Source organism: Microcaecilia unicolor, chromosome 2, assembly GCF_901765095.1.
Source record: "Microcaecilia unicolor chromosome 2, aMicUni1.1, whole genome shotgun sequence".
Taxonomy (NCBI): domain Eukaryota; kingdom Metazoa; phylum Chordata; class Amphibia; order Gymnophiona; family Siphonopidae; genus Microcaecilia; species Microcaecilia unicolor.
This window is the reverse complement of record NC_044032.1, coordinates 653947003-653970292: the sequence shown is the minus strand read 5'-3', so window position 1 is coordinate 653970292 and position 23290 is coordinate 653947003. Positions and strand designations below refer to the sequence as shown.

General features: G+C 42.8%; 1 protein-coding gene across 1 annotated transcript in view; it reads right to left on the bottom strand.

Annotated features, from left to right (window-relative positions):
- The window catches only part of KIAA1109 (KIAA1109 ortholog), a 452391-nt gene that overhangs the window by 329027 nt on the left and 100074 nt on the right, over nt 1-23290 (bottom strand). Inside the window, 4 exon segments of the mRNA XM_030191772.1 lie at nt 6764-6991; nt 11028-11236; nt 15820-15926; nt 19346-19524. Coding sequence (XP_030047632.1) covers nt 6764-6991; nt 11028-11236; nt 15820-15926; nt 19346-19524 — 723 coding nt within the window.

The window sequence follows — 23290 nt, the reverse complement described above, 5'->3', positions numbered from 1 at the left end:
TATGCAGGTACGCTTCCTTGATGTCCAAGGATGCCAGGAACTCTCCTGCCTTCACTGCCGCTATAACAGAGCGGAGAGTCTCCATGCGAAAGTGCCGCACTTTCAAGGCCCGATTGACCCCTTTGAGATCGAGGATAGGCCGGACAGAACCTCCTTTCTTTGGTACCACAAAGTAAATGGAGTAACGTCCCTTGCCAAGCTGACTTTCTGGCACCGGAACGACCGCGCCCAGGCGGATCAGATTGTCCAAGGTCTGCTGCACTGCCACAGCTTTGACCGGAGACTTGCAGGGAGAGAGTACAAACCCGTCTTTTAAGGGTCGGCAGAACTCTAGTTTGTAGCCGTCTCTGATGACTTCCAGCACCCACGCGTCTGAAGTTATTGTGGTCCACTCGCCCAGAAACGAGGACAGCCGTCCTCCAATCTGCACTGGGGCGTGGACCAAGACCCCGTCATTGGGTACGAGACCCTGGGGGAGGACCGGAGGGAGCACCTCCGGGACGGCGGTCTCTGCGAAAGGAATGCTGCTTGGGGGAGAAAATCCTCTTGAAGGAAGAGGGGGCAGAGGAACCCGACTTGCCCGGGCGGTACCGACGGGCTTCCTGCAACCGTCCTCTGGAGGTACCGGGACGAGTACTAGCCCGAGCCCTGACCTCTGGTAATTTCTTGCCCTTAGACTTGCCGAGATCGGTCACGATTTTGTCCAGCTCGACCCCAAAGAGCAGCTTGCCTTTAAAAGGCAACCTAGCCAGGCGGGATTTAGAGGCGTGGTCAGCAGACCAATGTTTTAGCCAAAGCCACCGCCGCGCAGAGATTGTCTGAGCCATGCCTTTCGCTGAGGCCCTCAAGACATCATACAGCAAGTCTGCCAAATAGGCTAAGCCCGATTCCAGGGCCGGCCAATCAGCCCTCAAGGAATGATCCGAGGGGGAAGCCCGCTGCACCATAGTCAGGCACGCCCTGGCCACATAGGAGCCGCAAACTGAGGCCTGCAAACTTAAAGCAGCCGCCTCAAAGGACGACCTTAAGGCCGCCTCCAATCTTCTGTCTTGGGCGTCCTTTAGGGCCGTGCCACCTTCCACCGGCAACGCCGTTTTCTTAGTCACCGCAGTGATTAAAGAATCCATGGTAGGCCACAGATAGGCCTCACGTTCACTCACAGCCAAAGGATAGAGGCGGGACATAGCCCTAGCCACTTTAAGGCTCGCTTCTGGGACATCCCATTGAGCCGAAATTAAGGTGTGCATGGCATCATGCACGTGGAAGGTTCTAGGCGGGCGCTTCGTCCCCAGCATAATGGCAGAGCCAACAGGGGCTGAGGGAGAGACGTCCTCCGGAGAGGAAATCTTCAAAGTGTCCATGGCCTGTAACAACAGGTTGGGCAAATCCTCTGGGCTAAAGAGCCGCGCTGCAGAGGGGTCATCCGCTCCATCCGAGCGGGGATCCGTCTCCTCCAAGGAATCCGCAAAGGACCGTTGGGAGACCTCAGACACGCTGCCCTCATCTACATCGGAGGAGACAAATTCCTCCAAGGCCTGGGAATCAACCCGAGGACGTTTACCTCTGGGAACCTCAACTTCTTTACCAGACGAGGGAGCAGGGGCAGCATTGTGCATGAGGAAGGCCTGATGCAGCAGCAAAACAAACTCGGGGGAGAAACCCCCCAGACTGTGCACTTCCGCAGCCTGGGCAACAGCCCTAGACGCACCCTCAACCGGCGCTCGCAATAGCGGGGGAGAGACATGCTGCGCATCCAAAATGGCGTCCGGCGCGAAACTCCGCGAAGGAGCCGCGCGGGAAGAACGGCTCTTAACTTTAGCCGCTTCTGTGCCGTCGCCCAAATTAAGGGCGTTCATGGCATTAATGTCTCCAACCTCAAGGGCGGCCCAAGAAGAAGCCGTCCGAGCCGCGTGGCCGGCCAAGATGGCGGAGGCGAGGAGCGGGGGATGGGCGTTTATGGCGGGAAAAACCGCCACGCCGGAGGAAGGACCGGGACATTCATCGGTCACGAAACTGTCACCCAACAAGGGCGAATCAGGCTTTAAGACCCCCGCATCCCCTCTAGAAGCGCTCAAGCGACCCGGGGAGCGACCCTTTGCGCCCTCGCCCTCCGACGCCATATGCCACGAGGAGAAGAATCGGGGAACCCCCTGCCCGCTATAAAAAGGTAAAAATTACCTGCTGTCCGCTCCGAGTTGTAACGACCTGGTGTCCCAGTGAGTAGCTGCAATAGACGCTTAAATAAACGTCGAAATAAACTCCTTTAAGGACGTTCAAAATTTTTTTTTAACGGAGCTAGCGGGAGGGGGGAGAAAAGGAGGGACCTGGCACCACCAGGTTTGCACTTGCTCAAAAGAGCCCTCAACCCCAGGCACTCAACAAAAACTAAAAATTAGGCTTGGAGGCCTAGCCAGAGCTGCTGCTGTGTGTGACCACCACCTGCTGAGATAGAGAACATACTGAGGAGTTTCCGGCAGCACATGACCACATATAGGGAGGCAAAAGTTTGCTCTCTATCTCCACCTGCTGGTAGATGGACACAACCCACCAGTCTATGGATTGATCAGCTTGATGATATGGAACACTGTTTAAGTTTGGTAAATATTTCTGTGCTAGCTGGAGCTAAGTCAAGGTGGGGGAGTTGCTGGTATTTGGCTTTCTCCTCTTGGCCTATGGTCATCAGGATTAATAAATTATTTTGCTGGAGGGACATGGGAGAGCAGAAGGGAGGTGCAGCAGTAAGGCAGGCCGTGGTCTGAAAAAAATCCTAAAAACTGCTCCTCTTTGGCAGCTCTAATGGAGAAGACTTTTAGACAAGTCTCAAATTGAAAGGAGCAGCATCTCTCTTTTTCAGAAAAATAAAACAATAATTCCCCCTATTACATCCCACTGGAGACAGTGGGGATGGACCAAGGCCCAGATGCACAGAGGTCCCTGTTAAAAATCCCTCTGTATTTCCAAATTGGTAAAAATTACTGACTTAGAAATACAGAGGGATTCCCAAGGAAAATCGCATCCAAATGAGCTGCTAGTTGCTTTTGCGAACAGGCTCATTTGCCTGAAATATGGGGGAAGCCAGCTGGCCAGCTGAGCATGCACAGAGCAGCCCATCGCTAAGCGTGTGGTTGCTCGGGATGTTCCTATACAAACGGCTAATGAAGTCACTATGCCCTCAGTAACCACAGCCTCTGCGCTCACTAGCTTGCTGCTTCTCCGCCATCTAATGCCCATTAGCAGCCTAGACCCTCCCACAGCAACCAGTGATCGGTAAAGGAGCCACTGCCTATCCTTATACACCAACGCAAAGGAAGGCACATGGAGTATTATATTTCCAAATACTACCTGCCATTGTTATGGCAGCGGGCGTCGATGGCCCACCCCGGCACCCAGCTAGAAGGGAGCAGGACTATGTGCAAAAAAGAGGAGGCTCGCAGCTCTTTCCTCACAAGGCGGGAGCTCTTCCTACATTGTTCCAATTGCTCTGCCTCTTTTAAGAGCCTGGAGCAATGTAATCCACGGGGAAAGAAAACAGAGAAGAAAAGGGAAGAGAGAAGCAAAGCAGCAGCTTTTTTGCTAAACCACTTCTCTTCTTTCTCTTGTGTGCTGGCGTTTTCCAGGGGCACCAGTATGGATCCGAGGCAGTACTTGCAAGATCTGTCATAACCGACAGCTCCAGACCTCCCATAAATATTCAACAGTAAAGGTAGAGGGGTTGCTTCTGTGCATCAGGTGGGGAAACAGCTGTGCATCGCTTTGCATGCACATTTATTTATTTTTATTTATTTTTTTGCATTTGTATCCCACATTTTCCCACCTCTTTGCGGGCTCAGTGTGGCTTACAATATATTGTGAATGATGGAAATACAATTTGTTACAGTACTGTTATGGTTACATAGTGAGGAGTTTTGTGAAGGCAAAGTGAAAATCAAAATATCATTTGGGAAAATAGAGCAGTGGAATGTATCAATGGGGAAATGATAGGGCGATAGAATGTAATTTGGAAGTAGAACAGTGGAATGTATCAATGGACAAAATATAATTTGTGGATAGAACAATGCAGTGTATCGATGGGGAAATGATAGGGCGATAGAACAATAGCAAGAGAGCATTAGGGTATAGCAATTTTATCTGAGGGTAGAGTTTTAGGTGTGGTGAAAGTACGGGGAAGAGAATTCAGAAGAGAGTGTATTGATGCATTTTTATTAGTGTGTATGGAATTCATGTGTTCTGATCCTTGCAATAGATTTTTTCGAAGAGATGAGTCTTCAGTAGTTTGCGGAAGTCGGTTAGTTCATAGGTCATTTTCAGGTTGCGTGGTAGTGTATTCCAGTAGTGCGTGCTCATATAAGGGAAGGTTGATGCATGCAGTACTTTGTATTTTATACCTTTGCACTTCGGGAAGTGGAGATTGAGGAAAGTTCGGGATGATCTTTTAGCATTTCTGGGTGGTAGGTCTATTAAGTCAGACATGTATGCAGGGGCTTCACCGTAAATGATTTTGTGAACCAAGGTGCATACTTTAAAGGTGATGCGTTCCTTGAGTGGGAGCCAGTGTAGTTTCTCACGTAAGGGTTTTGCACTTTCGTATTTTGGCTTTCCGAAGATGAGTCTGGCTGCTGTGTTCTGGGCAGTCTGAAGTTTCCTCAGTATTTGCTCTTTGCAGCCTGCGTATAGTGAATTGCAGTAGTCCAGGTGGCTGAGTACGAGTGATTGCACTAGGCTGCGGAAGACAGATCTTGGGAAGAATGGTCTTAGTCTTTTCAGTTTCCACATGGAGTAGAACATCTTTTTGGTTGTGTTGTTCGCATGAGCCTCAAGTGTTAGGTGGCGGTCAATAGTGACTCCAAGGATTTTTAAAGTTTCTGAGATTGGTAGATTTAGTTTAGGTGTGTTAATAGCGGTGAATTTATTCGTGTTGTATTGGGAGGTAAGTATGAGGCATTGAGTTTTTTCTGCATTCAGTTTCAATCGGAATGCATCTGCCCAGGTGTTCATGATGTGTAGACTTTGGTTGATTTCGTTGGAGATTTCATTAATGTCTTGTTTGAATGAAATATATATTGTTACATCATCGGCATATATGTATGGGTTAAGGTTATGATTCGATAGAAGTTTTGCCAAGGGAATCATCATTAGGTTGAAAATGGTTGGTGAGAGGGGGGATCCCTGCGGTACTCCACATTCAGGTGTCCATGCGGCAGACGTGGTTGAGTTTGATGTGACCTGATATGAGCGCTGGGTTAGGAACCCCTTGAACCAGTTTAGGACATTGCCTCCGATGCCAAAATATTCAAGTATGTGTAGTAGGATTCCGTGATCAACCATATCAAAGGCACTTGACATGTCAAATTGTAAGAGGAGTATGTTGGAGCCGGTTGCAATCATTTGCTTAAATTTGGTCATTAGGGTAATTAGTACTGTTTTTGTGCTGTGGTTTGACCGGAATCCTGATTGGGCATCATGCAGTATTGAGAACTTGTTGAGATAGTTTGTGAGTTGTTTGGTTACCATCCCTTCGGTTATTTTGGTTATTAATGGTATAATTTGTATAGTAATTAGCTCATTAGTAGTAATTAACTCATCATCGCTTTGCATATAACTTTCGTTAGATGCTACTGTGACAGGAAAATAGCTCAAACTCTTGTGTGCATGTCTCGTTTTACTCTTTGCTCGATAAAACTGAACTGATAAAACCAAATTGCTGGATCATGAGGTTTAGTGCATCTGGACCCAAGTCATCTCATTATGCTTCATCAGACAAAAAAATAGTATGCAACAGCAGGAAGAGGTGAGAGATGAATGGAGCATAGAAGGGAGCAAGGGATACACTGCCCCTAAACTATGTGTGTGTTTCATGGTTTGGTTTCCCTCTTCTCTCAGCTACGGAGCCCTGGCTTCCTTTATGACTCCTAGCTACTCAACTTCTGACTCAGCTCAGGACTAGGTTTCTCTTTTTTTGGAGGGAGGGGGGAGGGAGGGATCTGTGTGGCTGTGCAGGGCACTATGAAAAAATAAGATGACTATACTGATGCCCCACCTCCATATCCTTCAACGTCATGTGGACTGGGGGAAAGAGGGAATGGAGGATAATGGTGCTGAGCAGAGAGAGGGTGAGAAATAAGGGGATGTTTGGTAAAAGAAGAGAGAAGGAGGTTGTTGTATTGGAGTCATCACTACTATTAAAGGAGAGACACTGTGCCAAAACTGAAGCAAAGGGGGCTACCTGTTTCCATTTTTGCAAAGGGCACTGGTTAGCCTAGAGGCAGTCCTAACTCAACTTCTTAGGCCAGCCCCTTATCTGTGTCCACTAGAGCTTAGGCAAGTGGGCTGAATGGATCTTTTTGGTCCAGGGATCTTCTCCTAAGAATATGTTCTATGAAATTTTCAGGCACAGGGAAGGAAGCACCATGTGCAAATGTTACCTTGGGGTTGTGGAGCTGCTGACTGCAGTGGCCCAGCCATGGGTGGGGGCCCAGTTGGGACAACAATGCCAGTGGGGTGGGCTATTATTGGAAGAATCTAAATTTGGCTTTTAAGATGAAATTTACAGGGTTTTTCGATGCTGAGACATGGGGGTGTAGGCCATTATTATTAGAGACAATATGGCATAAATAAAACAAAGCAATAGGAGCAAAGTCTTTTTGGTTGATACATTCATTTTAAATTTGTAGAGTAAATAAGAAAAAAAAAAACTTTATGAAAAAGATGTACAGAAAACTCTAAACAGCTATTTGTGAATTGACAGAGACCCAACAGCACTTACCACAGGTAGTCGTCCATGTACTTTGTACACATTAACCAGTACTGTAATGTCCCAAGGTCGTAAGGAAAGTGGATGAATTGCCTTAGCTGTAGAGTCATTTTCCTTTTTATCATTTTCCACCCCAACTGCAGTCCAGCCAGAACTTGATGATGTTGAAATTGACAGAACCGGACTTGAAATGACCTCTTCAAAATCAGTGTACATGTCATCTTCTCCAAAGTAATTTTCCTGGTAAAGGATTGGATAGAATTCATTAGAGTTCACATTCCTAGCCTGCTCTAGTACATCATCTAGAAGACAGAATACACAGCCAAGAAGCCCAGTACAAAAGAGAAGAAGCTTTTCTACAATTGTATTCATTATATCAAGCTTTCAAAATATCTATCAAGAAGACACAAATCATCAGAGGATAAATCAATAAATTTACAACAACCACAAATAAAGACGAGGTTCAAAAGAAGAGCAACTAAAATGACAAAAGAGATCGAATGTTTCTCATATGAGGAAAGGCTAAAGAGGTCAGGGCTCTTCAACTTGGAAAATACATGGCTGAGGGAGGATATGATTGAGGTCTACAAAATCCTGAGTGATGTAGAACGAGTAGAAGTGAATAATCCGAATCATAGTTACCTCATGCTAGGGTCTACCTTAGGGGTCAGCACTCAAGAAAAAGATCTAGGTGTCGCTGTAGATAATATGCTGAAATCTTCTGCTCAGTGTGTGGCGGCAGCCAAAAAAGCAAGTAATATGCTAGGAATTATTAGGAAAAGGATGGTGAATGAGACCAAAAACACTATAATGCCTTTGTATCGCTCCATGGTGCGTCCACACCTTGAGTATTACATTCAGTTCTGGTCAACATATCTCAAAAAAGATATAGCGGAATTAGATAAGGTTCAAAGAAGAGCGACCAAAATGATAAAGGGGATGGAACTCTTCTCATAAGAGGAAAGGCTAAAGAGGTTAGGGCTCTTCAGCTTGGAAAAGAGACAGATGAGGGGAGATACGACTGAGGTCTACAAAATCCCGAGTGGTGTAGAACGAGTAGAAGTAAACTGATTTTTTACTTGTTCCAAAAATACAAAGACTAGGGGACACTCGAGGAAGTTACATGGAAATACTTTTAAAACAAATAGGAGGAAATATTTTTTCACTCAATGAATAGTTAAGCTCTGGAACTCTTTGCTGGAGGATGTGGTAACAGCAGTTAGCATATCTGGGTTTAAAAAAGGTTTGGACAAATTCCTGGAGGAAAAGTCCATAGTCTGCTATTAAGTACATAAGTATTGCTACACTGGGAAAGACAAAAGGTCCATCAAGCCCAGACATGGGAAGTAACTGCTGGCTCTGGGATTTGTAGTAGGATTCGGGTTTCTGCCAGGTACTTGTGACCTGGCTTGGCCACCATTTGGAAAACATGGAGAATCTCCGGGCTACATGATCGATCTGATAGACCTTCCAACCAGAAACATGTCAGAATCTTCTCGAACATACCTCAACCTACACTATCCTAGTTGCAAAGGTCTCAAGTACAAAACCTCTTATGCATCCAACTTCTCCTTCATAGGCAGCCAACTATGGAATGCCCTACCCAGATGCATTCGCTCAATCAACAATTATCTATCCTTCTGGAAATCACTGAAAACCCATTTATTCAAGCAAGCATACCCAAATGATCCAACCTAATCTTATGAACCCTCTACCCAAAACAGGATACTGGGCTAGATGGACCCTTGGTCTGACCCATATGTTCTTATGAGGAGCCTGTGAAGGCAATGAAACAGACTTTCAGTCTCCTGTTTTCGATTAAGGATCAAAAGAACAGTGTCACTATGCTCATATTAGCCCGCTCCTCAAATCACTTCATGGGCTCCCTATCCTTTTCCACTACAAAGAAAATGTTCAACATGATGTGGATACTGAAACCCGTGAAACCTTATCTCCCCTTGAAAACATTCCATAATTTGGTACAATCCTTGGTACTTACACATGCTGACTACTGCAACAGTATTTTTCTAGGCTGCAAGGCCCAAATCCTGAAAAAACTTCAAACCGCCCAAAACACGGCAGCTAGACTCATTTTTGGTAAATCGAGAGCGCAACACCTCTTTGTGAAAAGCTTCACTGGCTGCCTATCAGAAAACAAATCAACTTCAGGGTCCACACACTGATTCACAGGATTATCCATGGAGAATCTCCGGGCTACATGATTGATCTGATAGACCTTCCAACCAGAAACATGTCAGAATCTTCTCGAACATACCTCAACCTACACTATCCTAGTTGCAAAGGTCTCAAGTACAAAACCTCTTATGCATCCAACTTCTCCTTCATAGGCAGCCAACTATGGAATGCCCTACCCAGATCCATTCGCTCAATCAACAATTATCTATCCTTCCGGAAATCACTGAAAACCCATTTATTCAAGCAAGCATACCCAAATGATCCAACCTAATCTTATGAACCCTCTACCCAACACCTAATCACTCGACATCGACTATGACTTAGACCACGTCTTCCATCAACTCCCCCTATGCTATCCCTCAAACTATTCCCTCCTCCGGCCACTCCCACCCCCTTATCCCTTGCTCATTTCAACCTTCCCCCTTCTGCCTCTCCTACCCACTTCTTACTGCCCATCCCACCTATCTGCATATCTCCATCATTATTCTGTTATACCACAGCTTGTACTCTCTCTGCAATACCTTGTAACCCCTATTACCATGTAAGCCGCGCTGAACCTGCCTCGAGTGGGAAAGAGCGGGGTACAATTGTAACAAATAAATAAATAAAAATACAGTTCAAACTCCTCTTATTGACTTACAAGAACATTCACTCTGCAGTTCCTCAGTACCTCTCCACTTTTATCTCTCCCTACACTCCTCCCCAGGAACTCCATTCATTGAGTAAATCTCATCTGTACCCTTCTCCTCCACAGACTCCATTCTTCTTATCTTGCTGCACCATACACCTGGAATAGACTTCCTGAGCCAGTACGTGAAGCTCCATCTCTGGCCATCTTGAAATCTAGGTTAAAAGCCCACCATTTGAGGCTGTTTTTAACTCCTAACCCCTATTCACTTGTTCAGTACTCATGTCTGTTTTATCATTCCCACTTTAATTCCTTTATCCCTTATTTGTCTTGTTCATCTGTCTTGATTAGATTGTAAGTTCTGTTGAGCAGGGACCGTCTCTTACATGTTCAGTGTACAGCACTGCGTATGTCTTGCAATGCTATAGAAATGATAAGTAGTAGTAGATACAGCTCAAAACTCAGCATCTATGGCTGGGATGGGCCTACCCTCTCCATGCTCTACTTTGTGAGGAAGAGACACACCCATATCTTTTATGGACCAGGGTGTTGGTCCACAAGAGCCATTTTAAACAACAAAGAAAGACAGGAAGGGGATGAAATTTTGATAGTTTAGTTTCTGCAACTCATCAGCCAGGACTAGAGATGTAACGAAACACTATTCACAGGTGGGGAGTAGGGAACTGGGTTTGAGCACCCTTGGCTCACTGATAACTCCTACTGGCAGACTCATGGTGTGTCTGTATCAGGCTCTAAAGGGGTAGCAACCAAAGAGAGTCACTGCAATTAACTGGCTACAAGGAAGAGGGTTAAACATAGGAGGAAACCCCAACTAATTGCAAATTAAGGTTTATGGTTCTATAACCCAGAAAATCAGAATTCTGGAGGAACTGGAGCAAAAAAGATAAGAACATGTCAAATCAAAATAATTGTTAAAAAATACTTCAGATTATCAGCTCTGAAAGTTTCTTTCAGGAACACTTTGAGAAGACACTTCGTAGCTATGATTTCTTGTTCTTGTTTAAAATAACAATCCAGTCTAACACAGTTTCAATAAGAGATTTTCTTTGCCGGTTCCTTAAAGAATATACTAACTAGAATGAATAGAGAGTTTTGAGTAGTCCTTTCACAGAATGCATCAGCAATCCCTTGGTGCTTTATGTGGACACATGCAAGCATGTCACTAATCTCCTGCAGTTTGATACCACAGCACCAGCATGTCGTAAGGAGTCATATTAAAGATGATGACTAGTCTAAGTTCTTTAGAAAAATTAGCACAATAAAGGGTGAAGGATCCCACTAATACAATGCGTTCTGTAAAATTAGACAGGGAAATTTTGAGAAGAATCTCAGATACTGAAAAGTGACCTTCCAATATTAATACGCTTTTCACTTGTGAACTGTATCCGATTTTATTACTACGAGGGTGACCATTCAAAACTATATTTATACCTTCACAGCTAAAAATGCCTGCAGTAGGGGTCCATACAGGATGATGTGTGAATCTGGAGAGAGCTCCAGTTCCACATGCAGTTTATCTGGAGGAAGCTCTGACGGATCAACGGAGTGTCGTGGTGAAGTCACTGGAGACGAGATGACTCTCTCTGATGTTTTCTGAGATGGTCTTAATATAGCCAACATTGATTCTTCCATTTCTGACACTACAGGAGTAAAGAAAACATGAAAGTGATTACATACTGTACATTAAAAAGAAAAATAATTTTCAAAAGCACTTCAGCGTATAAAACGGTGCTTTACAATTCAAGTTTATATTCCAGTATTAACCAAATCAGCTCAGTGTGGATTATGATATACAATAGCTACCAATTTCTAGCGAGATACAAGCTATTATAATTAACACACACTTAAACAAATACATTAACATTTAAATAAAATTACATTCAAATTTTTCGAAAAAGAAAGGCTTTCAACTATTTCCTAAATTTTAGATAACATATCACAGACGTAATACTCAAACAACCCAATGCCTAATCTAATCTGGTTCTTATATATCGATTGTTGTTCTGGTATGGATTCACAGCGGTTTACCTTGTAGTTTAACTTTTGGGGACGAGGTTACAGTGGTTACGAGGAGAAGGGTTAGTTAGATAGGTGGGGAGAGTGATAGATTGCAGTAAGTCCAAAAGTTGAGTCTGAGTGTGGATTAGCCATCATATACGTGGGTTTTAAGTAATTTCCTGAACTATGTGTAAGAAGGTTGTGATCTTAGGGCCAGCGGGAGTGAAATCCACTGGTGTGCTCCATGAAATGGGAATGATTTTTTGAGCACTGACTGCCTGATATGCACAAGGAGCAACATGAAATCTCTTTCATTTCACTTGCTTCGTCGATGGATAATGAAGAATCAACTTATCTTTCCAGTACAAAAGATTTCATAGAAATGGGCTTTTATACCATTTCCATCCAAAATGTGGTTAAACTATGCCCAAACAGCCTATATCAATATACTTTTACTGGCAGCAAGCAGAGGCATTTCCAGGGGTGAGATGAGGGTTGGCCTGGAGTGGACAAACAGCCAAATGGTTAGATCAGCAGGTTGAGAACCAGGGAAGCCCAGTTAAAATCCCACTGCAGTTCTTTGTGATTTTGGGCAAGTCACTTAACCCTCCATTGCTTTAAGTACAAACTCGGATTGTGAACCCTCCAGGGACAGAAAATTGCCTACTGTACCTGAATTTACCCTGCTTTGATAGCTTTCTGCCTTGCAGGCAGTATATAAGAAATTAAAATTTAAAAAATTCTCTTAAGCGCATAATTTTGAAAAATCAAATGTAAGCATGTAAATTAAAACAAAAGAAATATGCAAGCCAAACAACAGGTGTAACAAAGTGTATGTTCCACCACCAGTGTACTGGAGAACCACTCCTGAAAAGGCAAAGGCGAGAACTACAAACAGAATCAAACCCTAGACAGGAAGATAAAAGGGTCATTCCATGCCAAGGGGTCTAAAATTAAAAAAAAGCTCCCACCATCATGTTCTCCAATTTTGTTCAAGTTTTATCTGTTGCGCGAGTCAGGTGTTAAACAAAGTTTCCCCAAATTTGAGGTCTCTAACTGCAATAGTTGCAGATCTAGACCCCCTTTTCTGAAAGGTTGTCAGTCCATGAGCGTTCCACCTTTACCAAAATACCATTTTTGGGGTCTAATAAAATTTTATTTATTTTATTTTATTATATTTGTATCTCACATTATCCCACCTCTTTGCAGGCTCAATGTGGCTTACAATTCATCATGGATACTGGAAGTAGAAGAGAACATACATTTGGTTTTACAGAGGGTTTTGGGTTACATGGTGGTGAAATACATGATGGTGTTAAAGCAAAAGACATTATAGAACATTTCTGGATAAATTAAAGATTGTACAGTTACAAGTGTTGATCTTTGTGATATATCTTGTCGAAGAGATAGGTTTTCAATAGTTTGCGGAAATTGGTCAATTCATCGACAGTTTTCAGGTTACATGGTAACGCGTTCCAGAGCTGCGTGCTCATATAGGAAAAGGTAGATGCATGCATTGATTTGTATTTCAGACCCTTACACTTGGGAGGATGAAGATTGAGGAATGTGCGAGAGGATTTTTTCGCGTTTCTGGGTGGTAGTTCTATTAGGTCTGACATGTAGGCTGGGGCGTCACCATGGATGATTTTATGGACTAAGGTACAAAGTTTGAACGTGATGCGTTCTTTGAGTGGGAGCCAGTGTAGTTTTTCTCGTAGGGGTTTTGCTAAAAAATTCAAATCCTGTACAGTTTTTGATGCTAATTCCAATGAAATAAATGTTAACATTATGGATGCAAAATCCAGTTAAACAAGTTGACTCAAAGTGTGCATCAAAATTGGTCGCGACTCATCGGAACATATTTGGACCAATATTCAGACCACAACAACTTCCATGCAAACAAAGATACGGACTTGAAATTTTGAACAAGCATTATGCTTGTGCTGGACATAATACTGCCAGATTTGCAACTAACCAGCATCTATAACCGCCCTGCAGGATCTCTTCAAAGTTGGCACTGTCAGCGCAAATGGTAAAATGTACCAAAGTTCAAAGCCAATTTAAAAAGTCTGCCTGAATCAGCTTGTGAACAGTATCATCTGAAAGAGAAAATTGTGCTCTACAACACTGATATGTTTTTGTTTTGCAATGCCACCATTAAGTAGCCATTTACTCAGGTCAAAGCACGTTATATTTTGTGTGCGTGATGTATTGCGTTGGTCCATGATGGCTGAGCCATTACTGGTTATCACATTGAAACCAGCATCCCCATCGCCATTGGGGCCACGCCCTAGCCATACAGTAGCAGCCACGGGTGGGTATCTTTACCGCAGGATCCCAAGCCTGATTGTGTGTTTCTTTACTGCAGGTTCCCAAGCCTGCCTTCTTCAGTTACTTCACTGCAGGTTCCCAAGCCTGCCTTCTTCAGTTACTTCATCATTCTGAAAGCATCATTGATCTGCAAGAGAACGGTTTCAGGGAAACTATATTGCCGACCAGATGATGTCACTGATGGAGCTGGAATAACAGCAATGATAAGTTGTTCTGGGATCCAGCAATATCGCATCTTACCGGCCAATAAAATGAAGTAGTGGGACCATGAGGATGCATAAAGCTTATGAAAGCATCTTTCTGTTCAACTGACGTTTCACAAACGTTTCCAATCCACCATAACAGCAAACAATCAACGAATAAAATACAAATGAATAAATAATTATATCAATACTTATACGGTCTGTGCCCTGAAGAGCACAGGTACAAATCAAAGTAGGGTATACACAAAAAGCAGCAAATATGAGTTATCTTGTTGGGCAGACTGGATGGACCGTGCAGGTCTTTTTCTGCCGTCATCTACTATGTTACTATGTTACTTTTCAGCGACTATTAAGACTCAATTGGGAAACTTTGTTTAACACCTGACTCGCGCAAGAGATAAAATTTGAACAAAATTGGAGACATGATGGTGGGAAGGTTTAGACCACTTTGCATGGAATGACCCAAAAGCCAGGCAGAGGAAATCAACTGAAAGGGGTGGAGCTTACAGGCAGACAACTAGCACCTGGGGTGGGACCTAGAGGAGGAGTCTAAAGCACTATAAAAGAGGGAAGCCAGAGAAGAGCTGGGTATCTCTCTCTCTACAGGAGGCCAAAGGAAAGCAGAGCTGCAGACCAGACTGGACTAAGACTGTATAATGCACAAGACAATTTCTATTCTTTTGGATCTGCATGGACTAGCCATGCAGTGGGTGGTTGTAGCTAACAAAAGAGCTTACAAGGGTGATGGCAGGTGAGTTGGCTCGCCTATGGCTTCACCTTATATTTTCTCATTTGTATTGTTTAATACAGAAGATTTAAAGGAGAATTCCTGTGGGTGTGGGGAGGTGGGTTCTGTTTGTTTGGACCCATGTTGGGACTATACTTAAACCTGACTTTCAGTAAGAGGAAAGGAAGTTTCCAGGACCTCCAGAAAGAACCCAGCCTTATGCAAGATTCAGTGAAGGTCATTTGATAATTACAAGGAGAAACTGTTTTGTTTTTCTTAGTCAAAGAGAACCAGCCTCTTTTAGGAAGACAGTTTGAGGAAGTAGCCGACAGGACCAGCAGAAGCTTTACATGTAAGTATAATTTTTCTGGGTAGCCAGTTGCCACCCCTAGGGCCAGATTAACTAAGCAGGATTTTCCAGATCTGTCCTGTCACCTCATAGCCAGCAGCTGGGTTTTCAGTGCATGCATGAAATCGATTTGGATACATTGCAGACCCATGCTAAACTGGTTTCACACCTATTTATTATGGGAACTGTGAAAACCACCATCACTGAGGGGTTCCCAGGATAGACTTGGGAAGCGCTAATAAAGGATATTTCTCATTTTGTGTCTGTGAAAAATGCTTAGTATATCTGGCCATAGATTAGTCATTGAAAACATAATTCAAATAAACATACCTTAAGGTGGCAAACACCTCACAATGTTCTGATAATCACAGGTTTTCTGTTTGCATATATCATTCATTTAGAAAACCAGCAGTATGGTTCCCATTAAAGATACAGAGAAATAATAAATATCAAGCAAGTTGTAAATGATAGGTTTTTTTTGGTCTGTGTTAACAGAAGTGAACTAGCTCATGGTACTTCAACACAACTAAGTACCATAATTATTTTGAGACACTACAAACAGAACACTTACGAGGACACTGGAAAGCCTATCGGCAAATATAAAGAAAGACTCACATGATTGTTTCAGCTGTTCATCTGCCTTCTGAGGATAAATTGGATGCCAGCTATAGTCAATTATTAGTGTTACACTTGGAACAGTCCAGCACTCCACCCAATCATGTCTTTGCCAAAAAAAATAAAATAAAATTGGGTTAAGACAAATGTAAACAGATATATTTATAAAGACCACTTCCAAAGCTATTTACCCAGGTATAATGGCTTAATAAATAAACCCCTTTTCTGCCCAACTAAACTTATGTGCAGGTTCTATAACACATACTCATCAGTCACGTCAAAAAGAATCATTCATTCCTATGGACATTTTTAGCTCAAGTATAAAATAGACATTAAATTTTTTAATCTATGAATTCTGTTTTGCCCTCACTTGGCAAAATACTACTACCACTTATTTAATACGCAGCGTATGGTATGCACGGGCTTTTAACCCACATACTTTACACTTGCTAATTTTCAAGGGAGAACAACAAGCAAGATTTCCTTTTGGTAAATGGCTGCAATGCACGATGATTAAAAGTAACCATGAAAGTTATACAGTGGTGGAAATAAGTATTTGATCCCTTGCTGATTTTGTAAGTTTGCCCACTGACAAAGACATGAGCAGCCCATAATTGAAGGGTAGGTTATTGGTAACAGTGAGAGATAGCACATCACAAATTAAATCCGGAAAATCACATTGTGGAAAGTATATGAATTTATTTGCATTCTGCAGAGGGAAATAAGTATTTAATCCCTCTGGCAAACAAGACCTAATACTTGGTGGCAAAACCCTTGTTGGCAAGCACAGCGGTCAGACGTCTTCTGTAGTTGATGATGAGGTTTGCACACATGTCAGGAGGAATTTTGGTCCACTCCTCTTTGCAGATCATCTCTAAATCATTAAGAGTTCTGGGCTGTCGCTTGGCAACTCGCAGCTTCAGCTCCCTCCATAAGTTTTCAATGGGATTAAGGTCTGGTGACTGGCTAGGCCACTCCATGACCCTAATGTGCTTCTTCCTGAGCCACTCCTTTGTTGCCTTGGCTGTATGTTTTGGGTCATTGTCGTGCTGGAAGACCCAGCCACGACCCATTTTTAAGGCCCTGGCGGAGGGAAGGAGGTTGTCACTCAGAATTGTACGGTACATGGCCCCATCCATTCTCCCATTGATGCGGTGAAGTAGTCCTGTGCCCTTAGCAGAGAAACACCCCCAAAACATAACATTTCCACCTCCATGCTTGACAGTGGGGACGGTGTTCTTTGGGTCATAGGCAGTATTTCTCTTCCTCCAAACACGGCGAGTTGAGTTCATGCCAAAGAGCTCAATTTTTGTCTCATCTGACCACAGCACCTTCTCCCAATCACTCTCGGCATCATCCAGGTGTTCACTGGCAAACTTCAGACGGGCCGTCACATGTGCCTTCCGGAGCAGGGGGACCTTGCGGGCACTGCAGGATTGCAATCCGTTATGTCGTAATGTGTTACCAATGGTTTTCGTGGTGACAGTGGTCCCAGCTGCCTTGAGATCATTGACAAGTTCCCCCCTTGTAGTTGTAGGCTGATTTCTAACCTTCCTCATGATCAAGGATACCCCACGAGGTGAGATTTTGCGTGGAGCCCCAGATCTTTGTCGATTGACAGTCATTTTGTACTTCTTCCATTTTCTTACTATGGCACCAACAGTTGTCTCCTTCTCGCCCAGCGTCTTACTGATGGTTTTGTAGCCCATTCCAGCCTTGTGCAGGTGTATGATCTTGTCCCTGACATCCTTAGACAGCTCCTTGCTCTTGGCCATTTGTAGAGGTTAGAGTCTGACTGATTCACTGAGTCTGTGGACAGGTGTCTTTCATACAGGTGACCATTGCCGACAGCTGTCTGTCATGCAGGTAACGAGTTGATTTGGAGCATCTACCTGGTCTGTAGGGGCCAGATCTCTTACTGGTTGGTGGGGGATCAAATACTTATTTCCCTCTGCAGAATGCAAATAAATTCATATACTTTCCACAATGTGATTTTCCGGATTTAATTTGTGATGTGCTATCTCTCACTGTTACCAATAACCTACCCTTCAATTATGGGCTGCTCATGTCTTTGTCAGTGGGCAAACTTACAAAATCAGCAAGGGATCAAATACTTATTTCCACCACTGTAAGTAATGCAGGATTCTTCAAAGTTCACCCATAATGGAAAACTGTTATAGCAAACTCCATTAAACAAAGTTACTTACCTGTAGAAGATGTTCTCTGAGGACAGCAGGATACAGACCCTCACATGAGTGGCATCAATAAAACTTTTGAGAGAGTTCAACACAGGTTGTACCTTCCTACCCGCCACTGTTGCATGAAACCCAGCCAGTCAAATATCTATCAAACAGAATTCAACTCCAAGGGGAGGAGGGAAAGTATCCTGATGTCCTCAGAGAACACATCCTCTAGGTAAGTAGTTTCTCCAAAGATAAGCAGGATATTTTCTCACAAATGGGACCTCCCTAGCTAGAGACTACCTTCAACAAAAAAAAAAAAAAGGGAATAATCAGATTGGCTGCCTTACAACTGTCAAGGTTTAAGAATGCAATACAAGGAACGACCACAGAAGGTGGAGGAACCCACAGTCGTGGCCGTCTCTGCTGCTCCCCTTATATCCCTATCAAAACATATCCTGACAGCTTAAGAAACTCTAGGTGTTGCCCATTGGCTGTAGTCCCAACACCACCACCTGCAAAGCACGCTGAAGCGTAAGCTTTTCCAACAGGCAAGGAATCCAAAAAAGGATCCCCCAAAATGCAGCACACAGTGACAATCCTAGTTACAGTTTTCAATTCTATAGCAAGTAACAAATATATATGTACATGCAGTTACATTTATACCTCTTAAAATATTTTTTCCACAAAGAACTCTTTTTGAAGTTTACATCCATTTTGTTAAACCCATTTCTGTCCCCTGTGCACTTTTTAGTGTTATAAAAGGGAAAGGGAAAGGGAACTGGGCCTTGACATACCCACCTTTCTGAGGTTTTTGCAACTACATTCAAAGCGGTTTACATATATTCAGGTACTTATTTTGTACCAGGGGCAATGGAGGGTTAAGTGACTTGCCCAGAGTCACAAGGAGCTGCAGTGGGAATCAGACTCAGTTCCCCAGGATCAAAGTCCACTACACTAACAACTAGGCTACTCCCTCCACTGGAGGTGATACTGTGATGTGATGTCATAATGCCTCATTCCACCAGTACCTGAGCCAACCTCATCAGTGATGTCACAATGGCTTGATTGCCTGATACTTGGCTCACTTCTGAGATATTGTGATGTCATAAGGGAAAGGGGGAAAGGGAAATGGGACTTGGTATACCACCTTTCTGAGGTTTTTGCAACTACATTCAAAGCGGTTTCATATATTCAGGTACTTATTTTGTACCAGGGGCAATGGAGGGTTAAGTGACTTGCCCAGAGTCACAAGAAGCTGCAGTGGGAATAAAACTCAGTTCCCTAGGATCAAAGTCTGCTGCACTAACCACTAGGCTACTCCTCCACAGGTAAGACATACTTACCCTGCTTTTGTAAGGTTTCTCCATTTTGGCTTGCAGGTTCTTTGGCCATTTTGACTCTCTGCTGAAAGACAAGTCTCAGGAATAATTTTGTTGGGTTGACAATCTTTGACCAGTGTGAGGAGTGAATATTTGCTAGGATGGCAATCAGGCAGAAGCAAATGAAGATCAACATCTTCTCCCTGCAAACAAAAGAGCCAGTTTCACACAATATATTTCTTAAATATATCTAGCTTGAACATTTTTCTTAAGGATCGTATAGCGACCAGGCTTAAAGCCTACTTGATTAGAGTGAATGACTTTATTCATTATTTTTTTGTAATTTTTAGATAATTTTTTGCATAGATTTATAATCAACATTAAGGAGTAATATAGATCTATAATTTTGCACTGGAAGGGGATTCCTTTTTTGGTTTGGAAATGACAGTGATTATCTCATGACAGTATCAGGGTTTAAATAATTGAAGAGGGAATAAATGACAAGATGTTTGTTTTCAAATTTTTATAAAACTCTACTGGGAGTCTCCCTACCACATAGACACATATCCTGCATATTTTTCTTGCAATAAAGGTTCCTTCCCTTTTGTTGTGCTTGTTGGCTTAGAGTAGTGAAGGTTTTCAGGATTCTGCTTTTGCAATGGCACCGAGATTGACCCACAGGGCTCCGGAGAAATCAAGATGCTTGCTCGATCGGCCCCACCGAGTCCTTCTTAATGTTCTGAATGGTCTAAGAAGATTGTGTCAGAAGTGGGGGCTGCAGTGGATGCCAACCTACAGCAACTACATGACAGAACTGAGGCTGGATAATAGGGATTTGGAGTTTCATGCGCAGCCACATCACATGTGAGCACTGGAAACTGGGGCTTAGAGTGCATCACGCGATATGGATCAGCTACACCTCATCATTCAGCAGATGGAACACAACGTAGACGATATGGAGGGCAGAGCCTAGTGTGCCTTTATGAGTTCCTGAAGAGTGAAGATTTGGTGTAACCCTAGAGACTTGGCCACCCTAGTCTCTGCACTTTGCATCTCTTGAGGATTCTTTTAAAATTGAATGGGTCAGTCAGCTAGGCTCTGGGACAAGTGGTCATGCACATCCTAGGGTGGTTGTTTTTCATGTTTTGAATCTGGTGTACAAGCGAGCTATTCTGCAAGCTTTGCAAGCCATCCTGCAAGCCTTGCATAATGGGCAATGTTTCGGAAAGTCTTGTGCTCCCCAGAATATACTGCTGAAGTGTGCACTCAGCAAAAAGATTTTGCTCTCCTATATAGTGAGCTTTATGTTCAGAAGATTTTGTGTGCCTTACTTTACCCAGCGTGACTTCGGATTCCATATGATGGTCAAACCCATTTCTTCACCTCTGTGGAGGCAGTGAAAACTTTTATTTCAAACTCCCAGCCGATGTGGGAACTTAGGTAACTGCTTCTGCAGGCTCTGGATCTTCATGTACTTTTCGTCAGTTTGGATCATTTGTTCTTTGCTTTCTTTGTTTTGTGTATTCTGCCAGAACACATTAGGACTTTTATATTGGATTTTACTCATGTTTCTTGTATAAGCTTTAGTTTCATCAGGATACGTGATTCAATATTTTGTTTTTACAGGTTACCTGGGGTTGGTAATGGTAAGGTGGGGTGGGTGGGCGGTGTCAGATCCCATGGAATATGGGGAAGTATTTTTCTTGGGTTTGGGTAGGGGTTGGGTATGGGAGGTTGGGGAGAAAAAAATGGAAATCTGGGATGAATGAAAAAATGGTTTTTTTGTGTATGTTTCACTGATTTTGGATGTATATACTTGATTGTTTTTTTGCTTGCTGAATTTGTTGACAATAAAAACAGATTTAAAAAAAAAATCTACTGGGATGCCACCGGGCCCTGGGGTTTTTCCAGATTATAGTTCTTTAACAGCATCAAAAATTTCTTTTTCATCAATTCGTTTCTGTAGAATTAATTTGTCAGACTCGAAACACTGAGGTCTATCTAATATAATGAGAAATTGTTCAATTTTAGTTAAATTTTTTTTGAGGACTCAGATTTATATAGTTGTGAATAAAAGTGATGAAATGCGTTGGAAATATCACTTAAAGAAGTGGTGACTTTATTAATAGATAGATTCAAATTTGGACTTTGAATTTTTTCCATTTTAAACAGTTAGCCAACATTTTATCACTTTCATTACTTTCTGCATAGTGTCTAGATTTGGAAATATTTTCCTGCCCAGCTTTTTTGCTTGAAAGTTTGTTAAATTTATATTTTAACTGATAAAGAGCATTTAATACATTAGAGTGATTTGTGAGATAATGAGGCATATTTTCAAAGCACTTAGACTTACAAAAGTTACATATAAAAATGGATAATGATGAGCTGGCTAATGTAGTGTATCTAGATTTTCAGAAAGCTTTTTAAAAAGTTCCTCATGAGAGACTCCTGAGAAAAATTTTAAAAAATCATGGGATAGGAGGTAATGTCCTTCTGTGGATTAAAAATTGGTTATTGGACAGAAAAAGAAGGTAGGGTTAAGTGGTCAAGTGGTCATTGTTCTCAATGGAGGAGGGTGAATAGTGGAGTGCTGCAGGGATCTGTACTGGAACCAGTGCTATTTAATATATTTATAAATGATCTGGAAATTGGAACGATGAGGTGATTAAATTTGCAGATGACACTAACTACTCAAAGTTGTCAAAATGCATGCGGATTGTGAAAAATTACAAGAGGACTTTACGAGACTGAAAGACTGGGCGTCTAAATGGCAGATGACATTTATTGTGAGCAAGTGCAAAGTGCAAAAGAGGAACCTGAATTATAGCTACGTCATGCAAGGTTCCACGTTAAGAGTCACAGACCAAGAAAGGGATCTAGGTGTCGTCGTTGATGATACGTTGAAACCTTCTGCTCAGTGTGCTGCTGCAGCTAAGAAAGCAAATAGAATGTTAGGAATTATTAGGAAAGGAATGGAAAACAAAAATGAGGATGTTATAATGCCTTTGTATCGCTCCATGGTGCGACCGCACCTCGAATATTGTGTTCAATTGTGGTCGCCACATCTCAAAAAAGATATAGTGGAATTAGAAAAGGTGCAGAGAAGGGCGACAAAAATGATAAAGAGGATGGGACGACTTCCCTATGAAGAAAGGCTAAAGCGGCTAGGGCTCTTCAGCTTGGAGAAAAGGCAGCTGAGGGGAGATATGATAGAGGTCTATAAAATAATGAGTGGAGTTGAATGGGTAGACGTGAAGCATCTGTTTACGCTTTCCAAAAATACTAGGACTAGGGGGCATGTGATGAATTACTCAACGTGTAATTAAATTCTGGAATTCGTTGTCAGAGAATGTGGTAAAGGCAGTTAGCTTAGCGGAGTTTAAAAACGGTTTGGACAGCTTCCTAAAGGAAAAGTCCACAGACCATTATTAAATGGACTTGGGGAAAATCCACTATTTCTGGGATAAGCAGTATAAAATGTTTTGTACTTTTTGGGGATCTTGCCAGGTATTTGTGACCTGGATTGGCCACTGTTGGAAACAGGATGCTGGGCTTCATGGACCTTTGGTCTTTCCCAGTATGGCAATACTTATGTATGTTAGCTTAAGAAACTGGAAGACTGAGAATCCAAATGGCAGATGACATTTAATGTGGAGAAATGAAAAGTGATGCACAATGGGAATAATAATAAGAATCATAGTTATCTGATGCTAGGGTCTACCTTAGGAGTCTGAACTCAAGAAAAAGATCTAGGTGTCATTGTAGTCAATACACTGAAATCTTCTGCCAAGTGTGTGGTGGCAGCCAAAAAAGCAAACAAGATACTAGGAATTATAAGAAAAGGGATGTAAATAAGACAAAGAATATTATAATGCCTCTGTATCACTCCGTGGTGCGACCTCACCTTGAGTACTGCGTTCAATTCTGGTCACTGAATCTCAAAAAAGATACAGCGGAATTAGAAAAGGT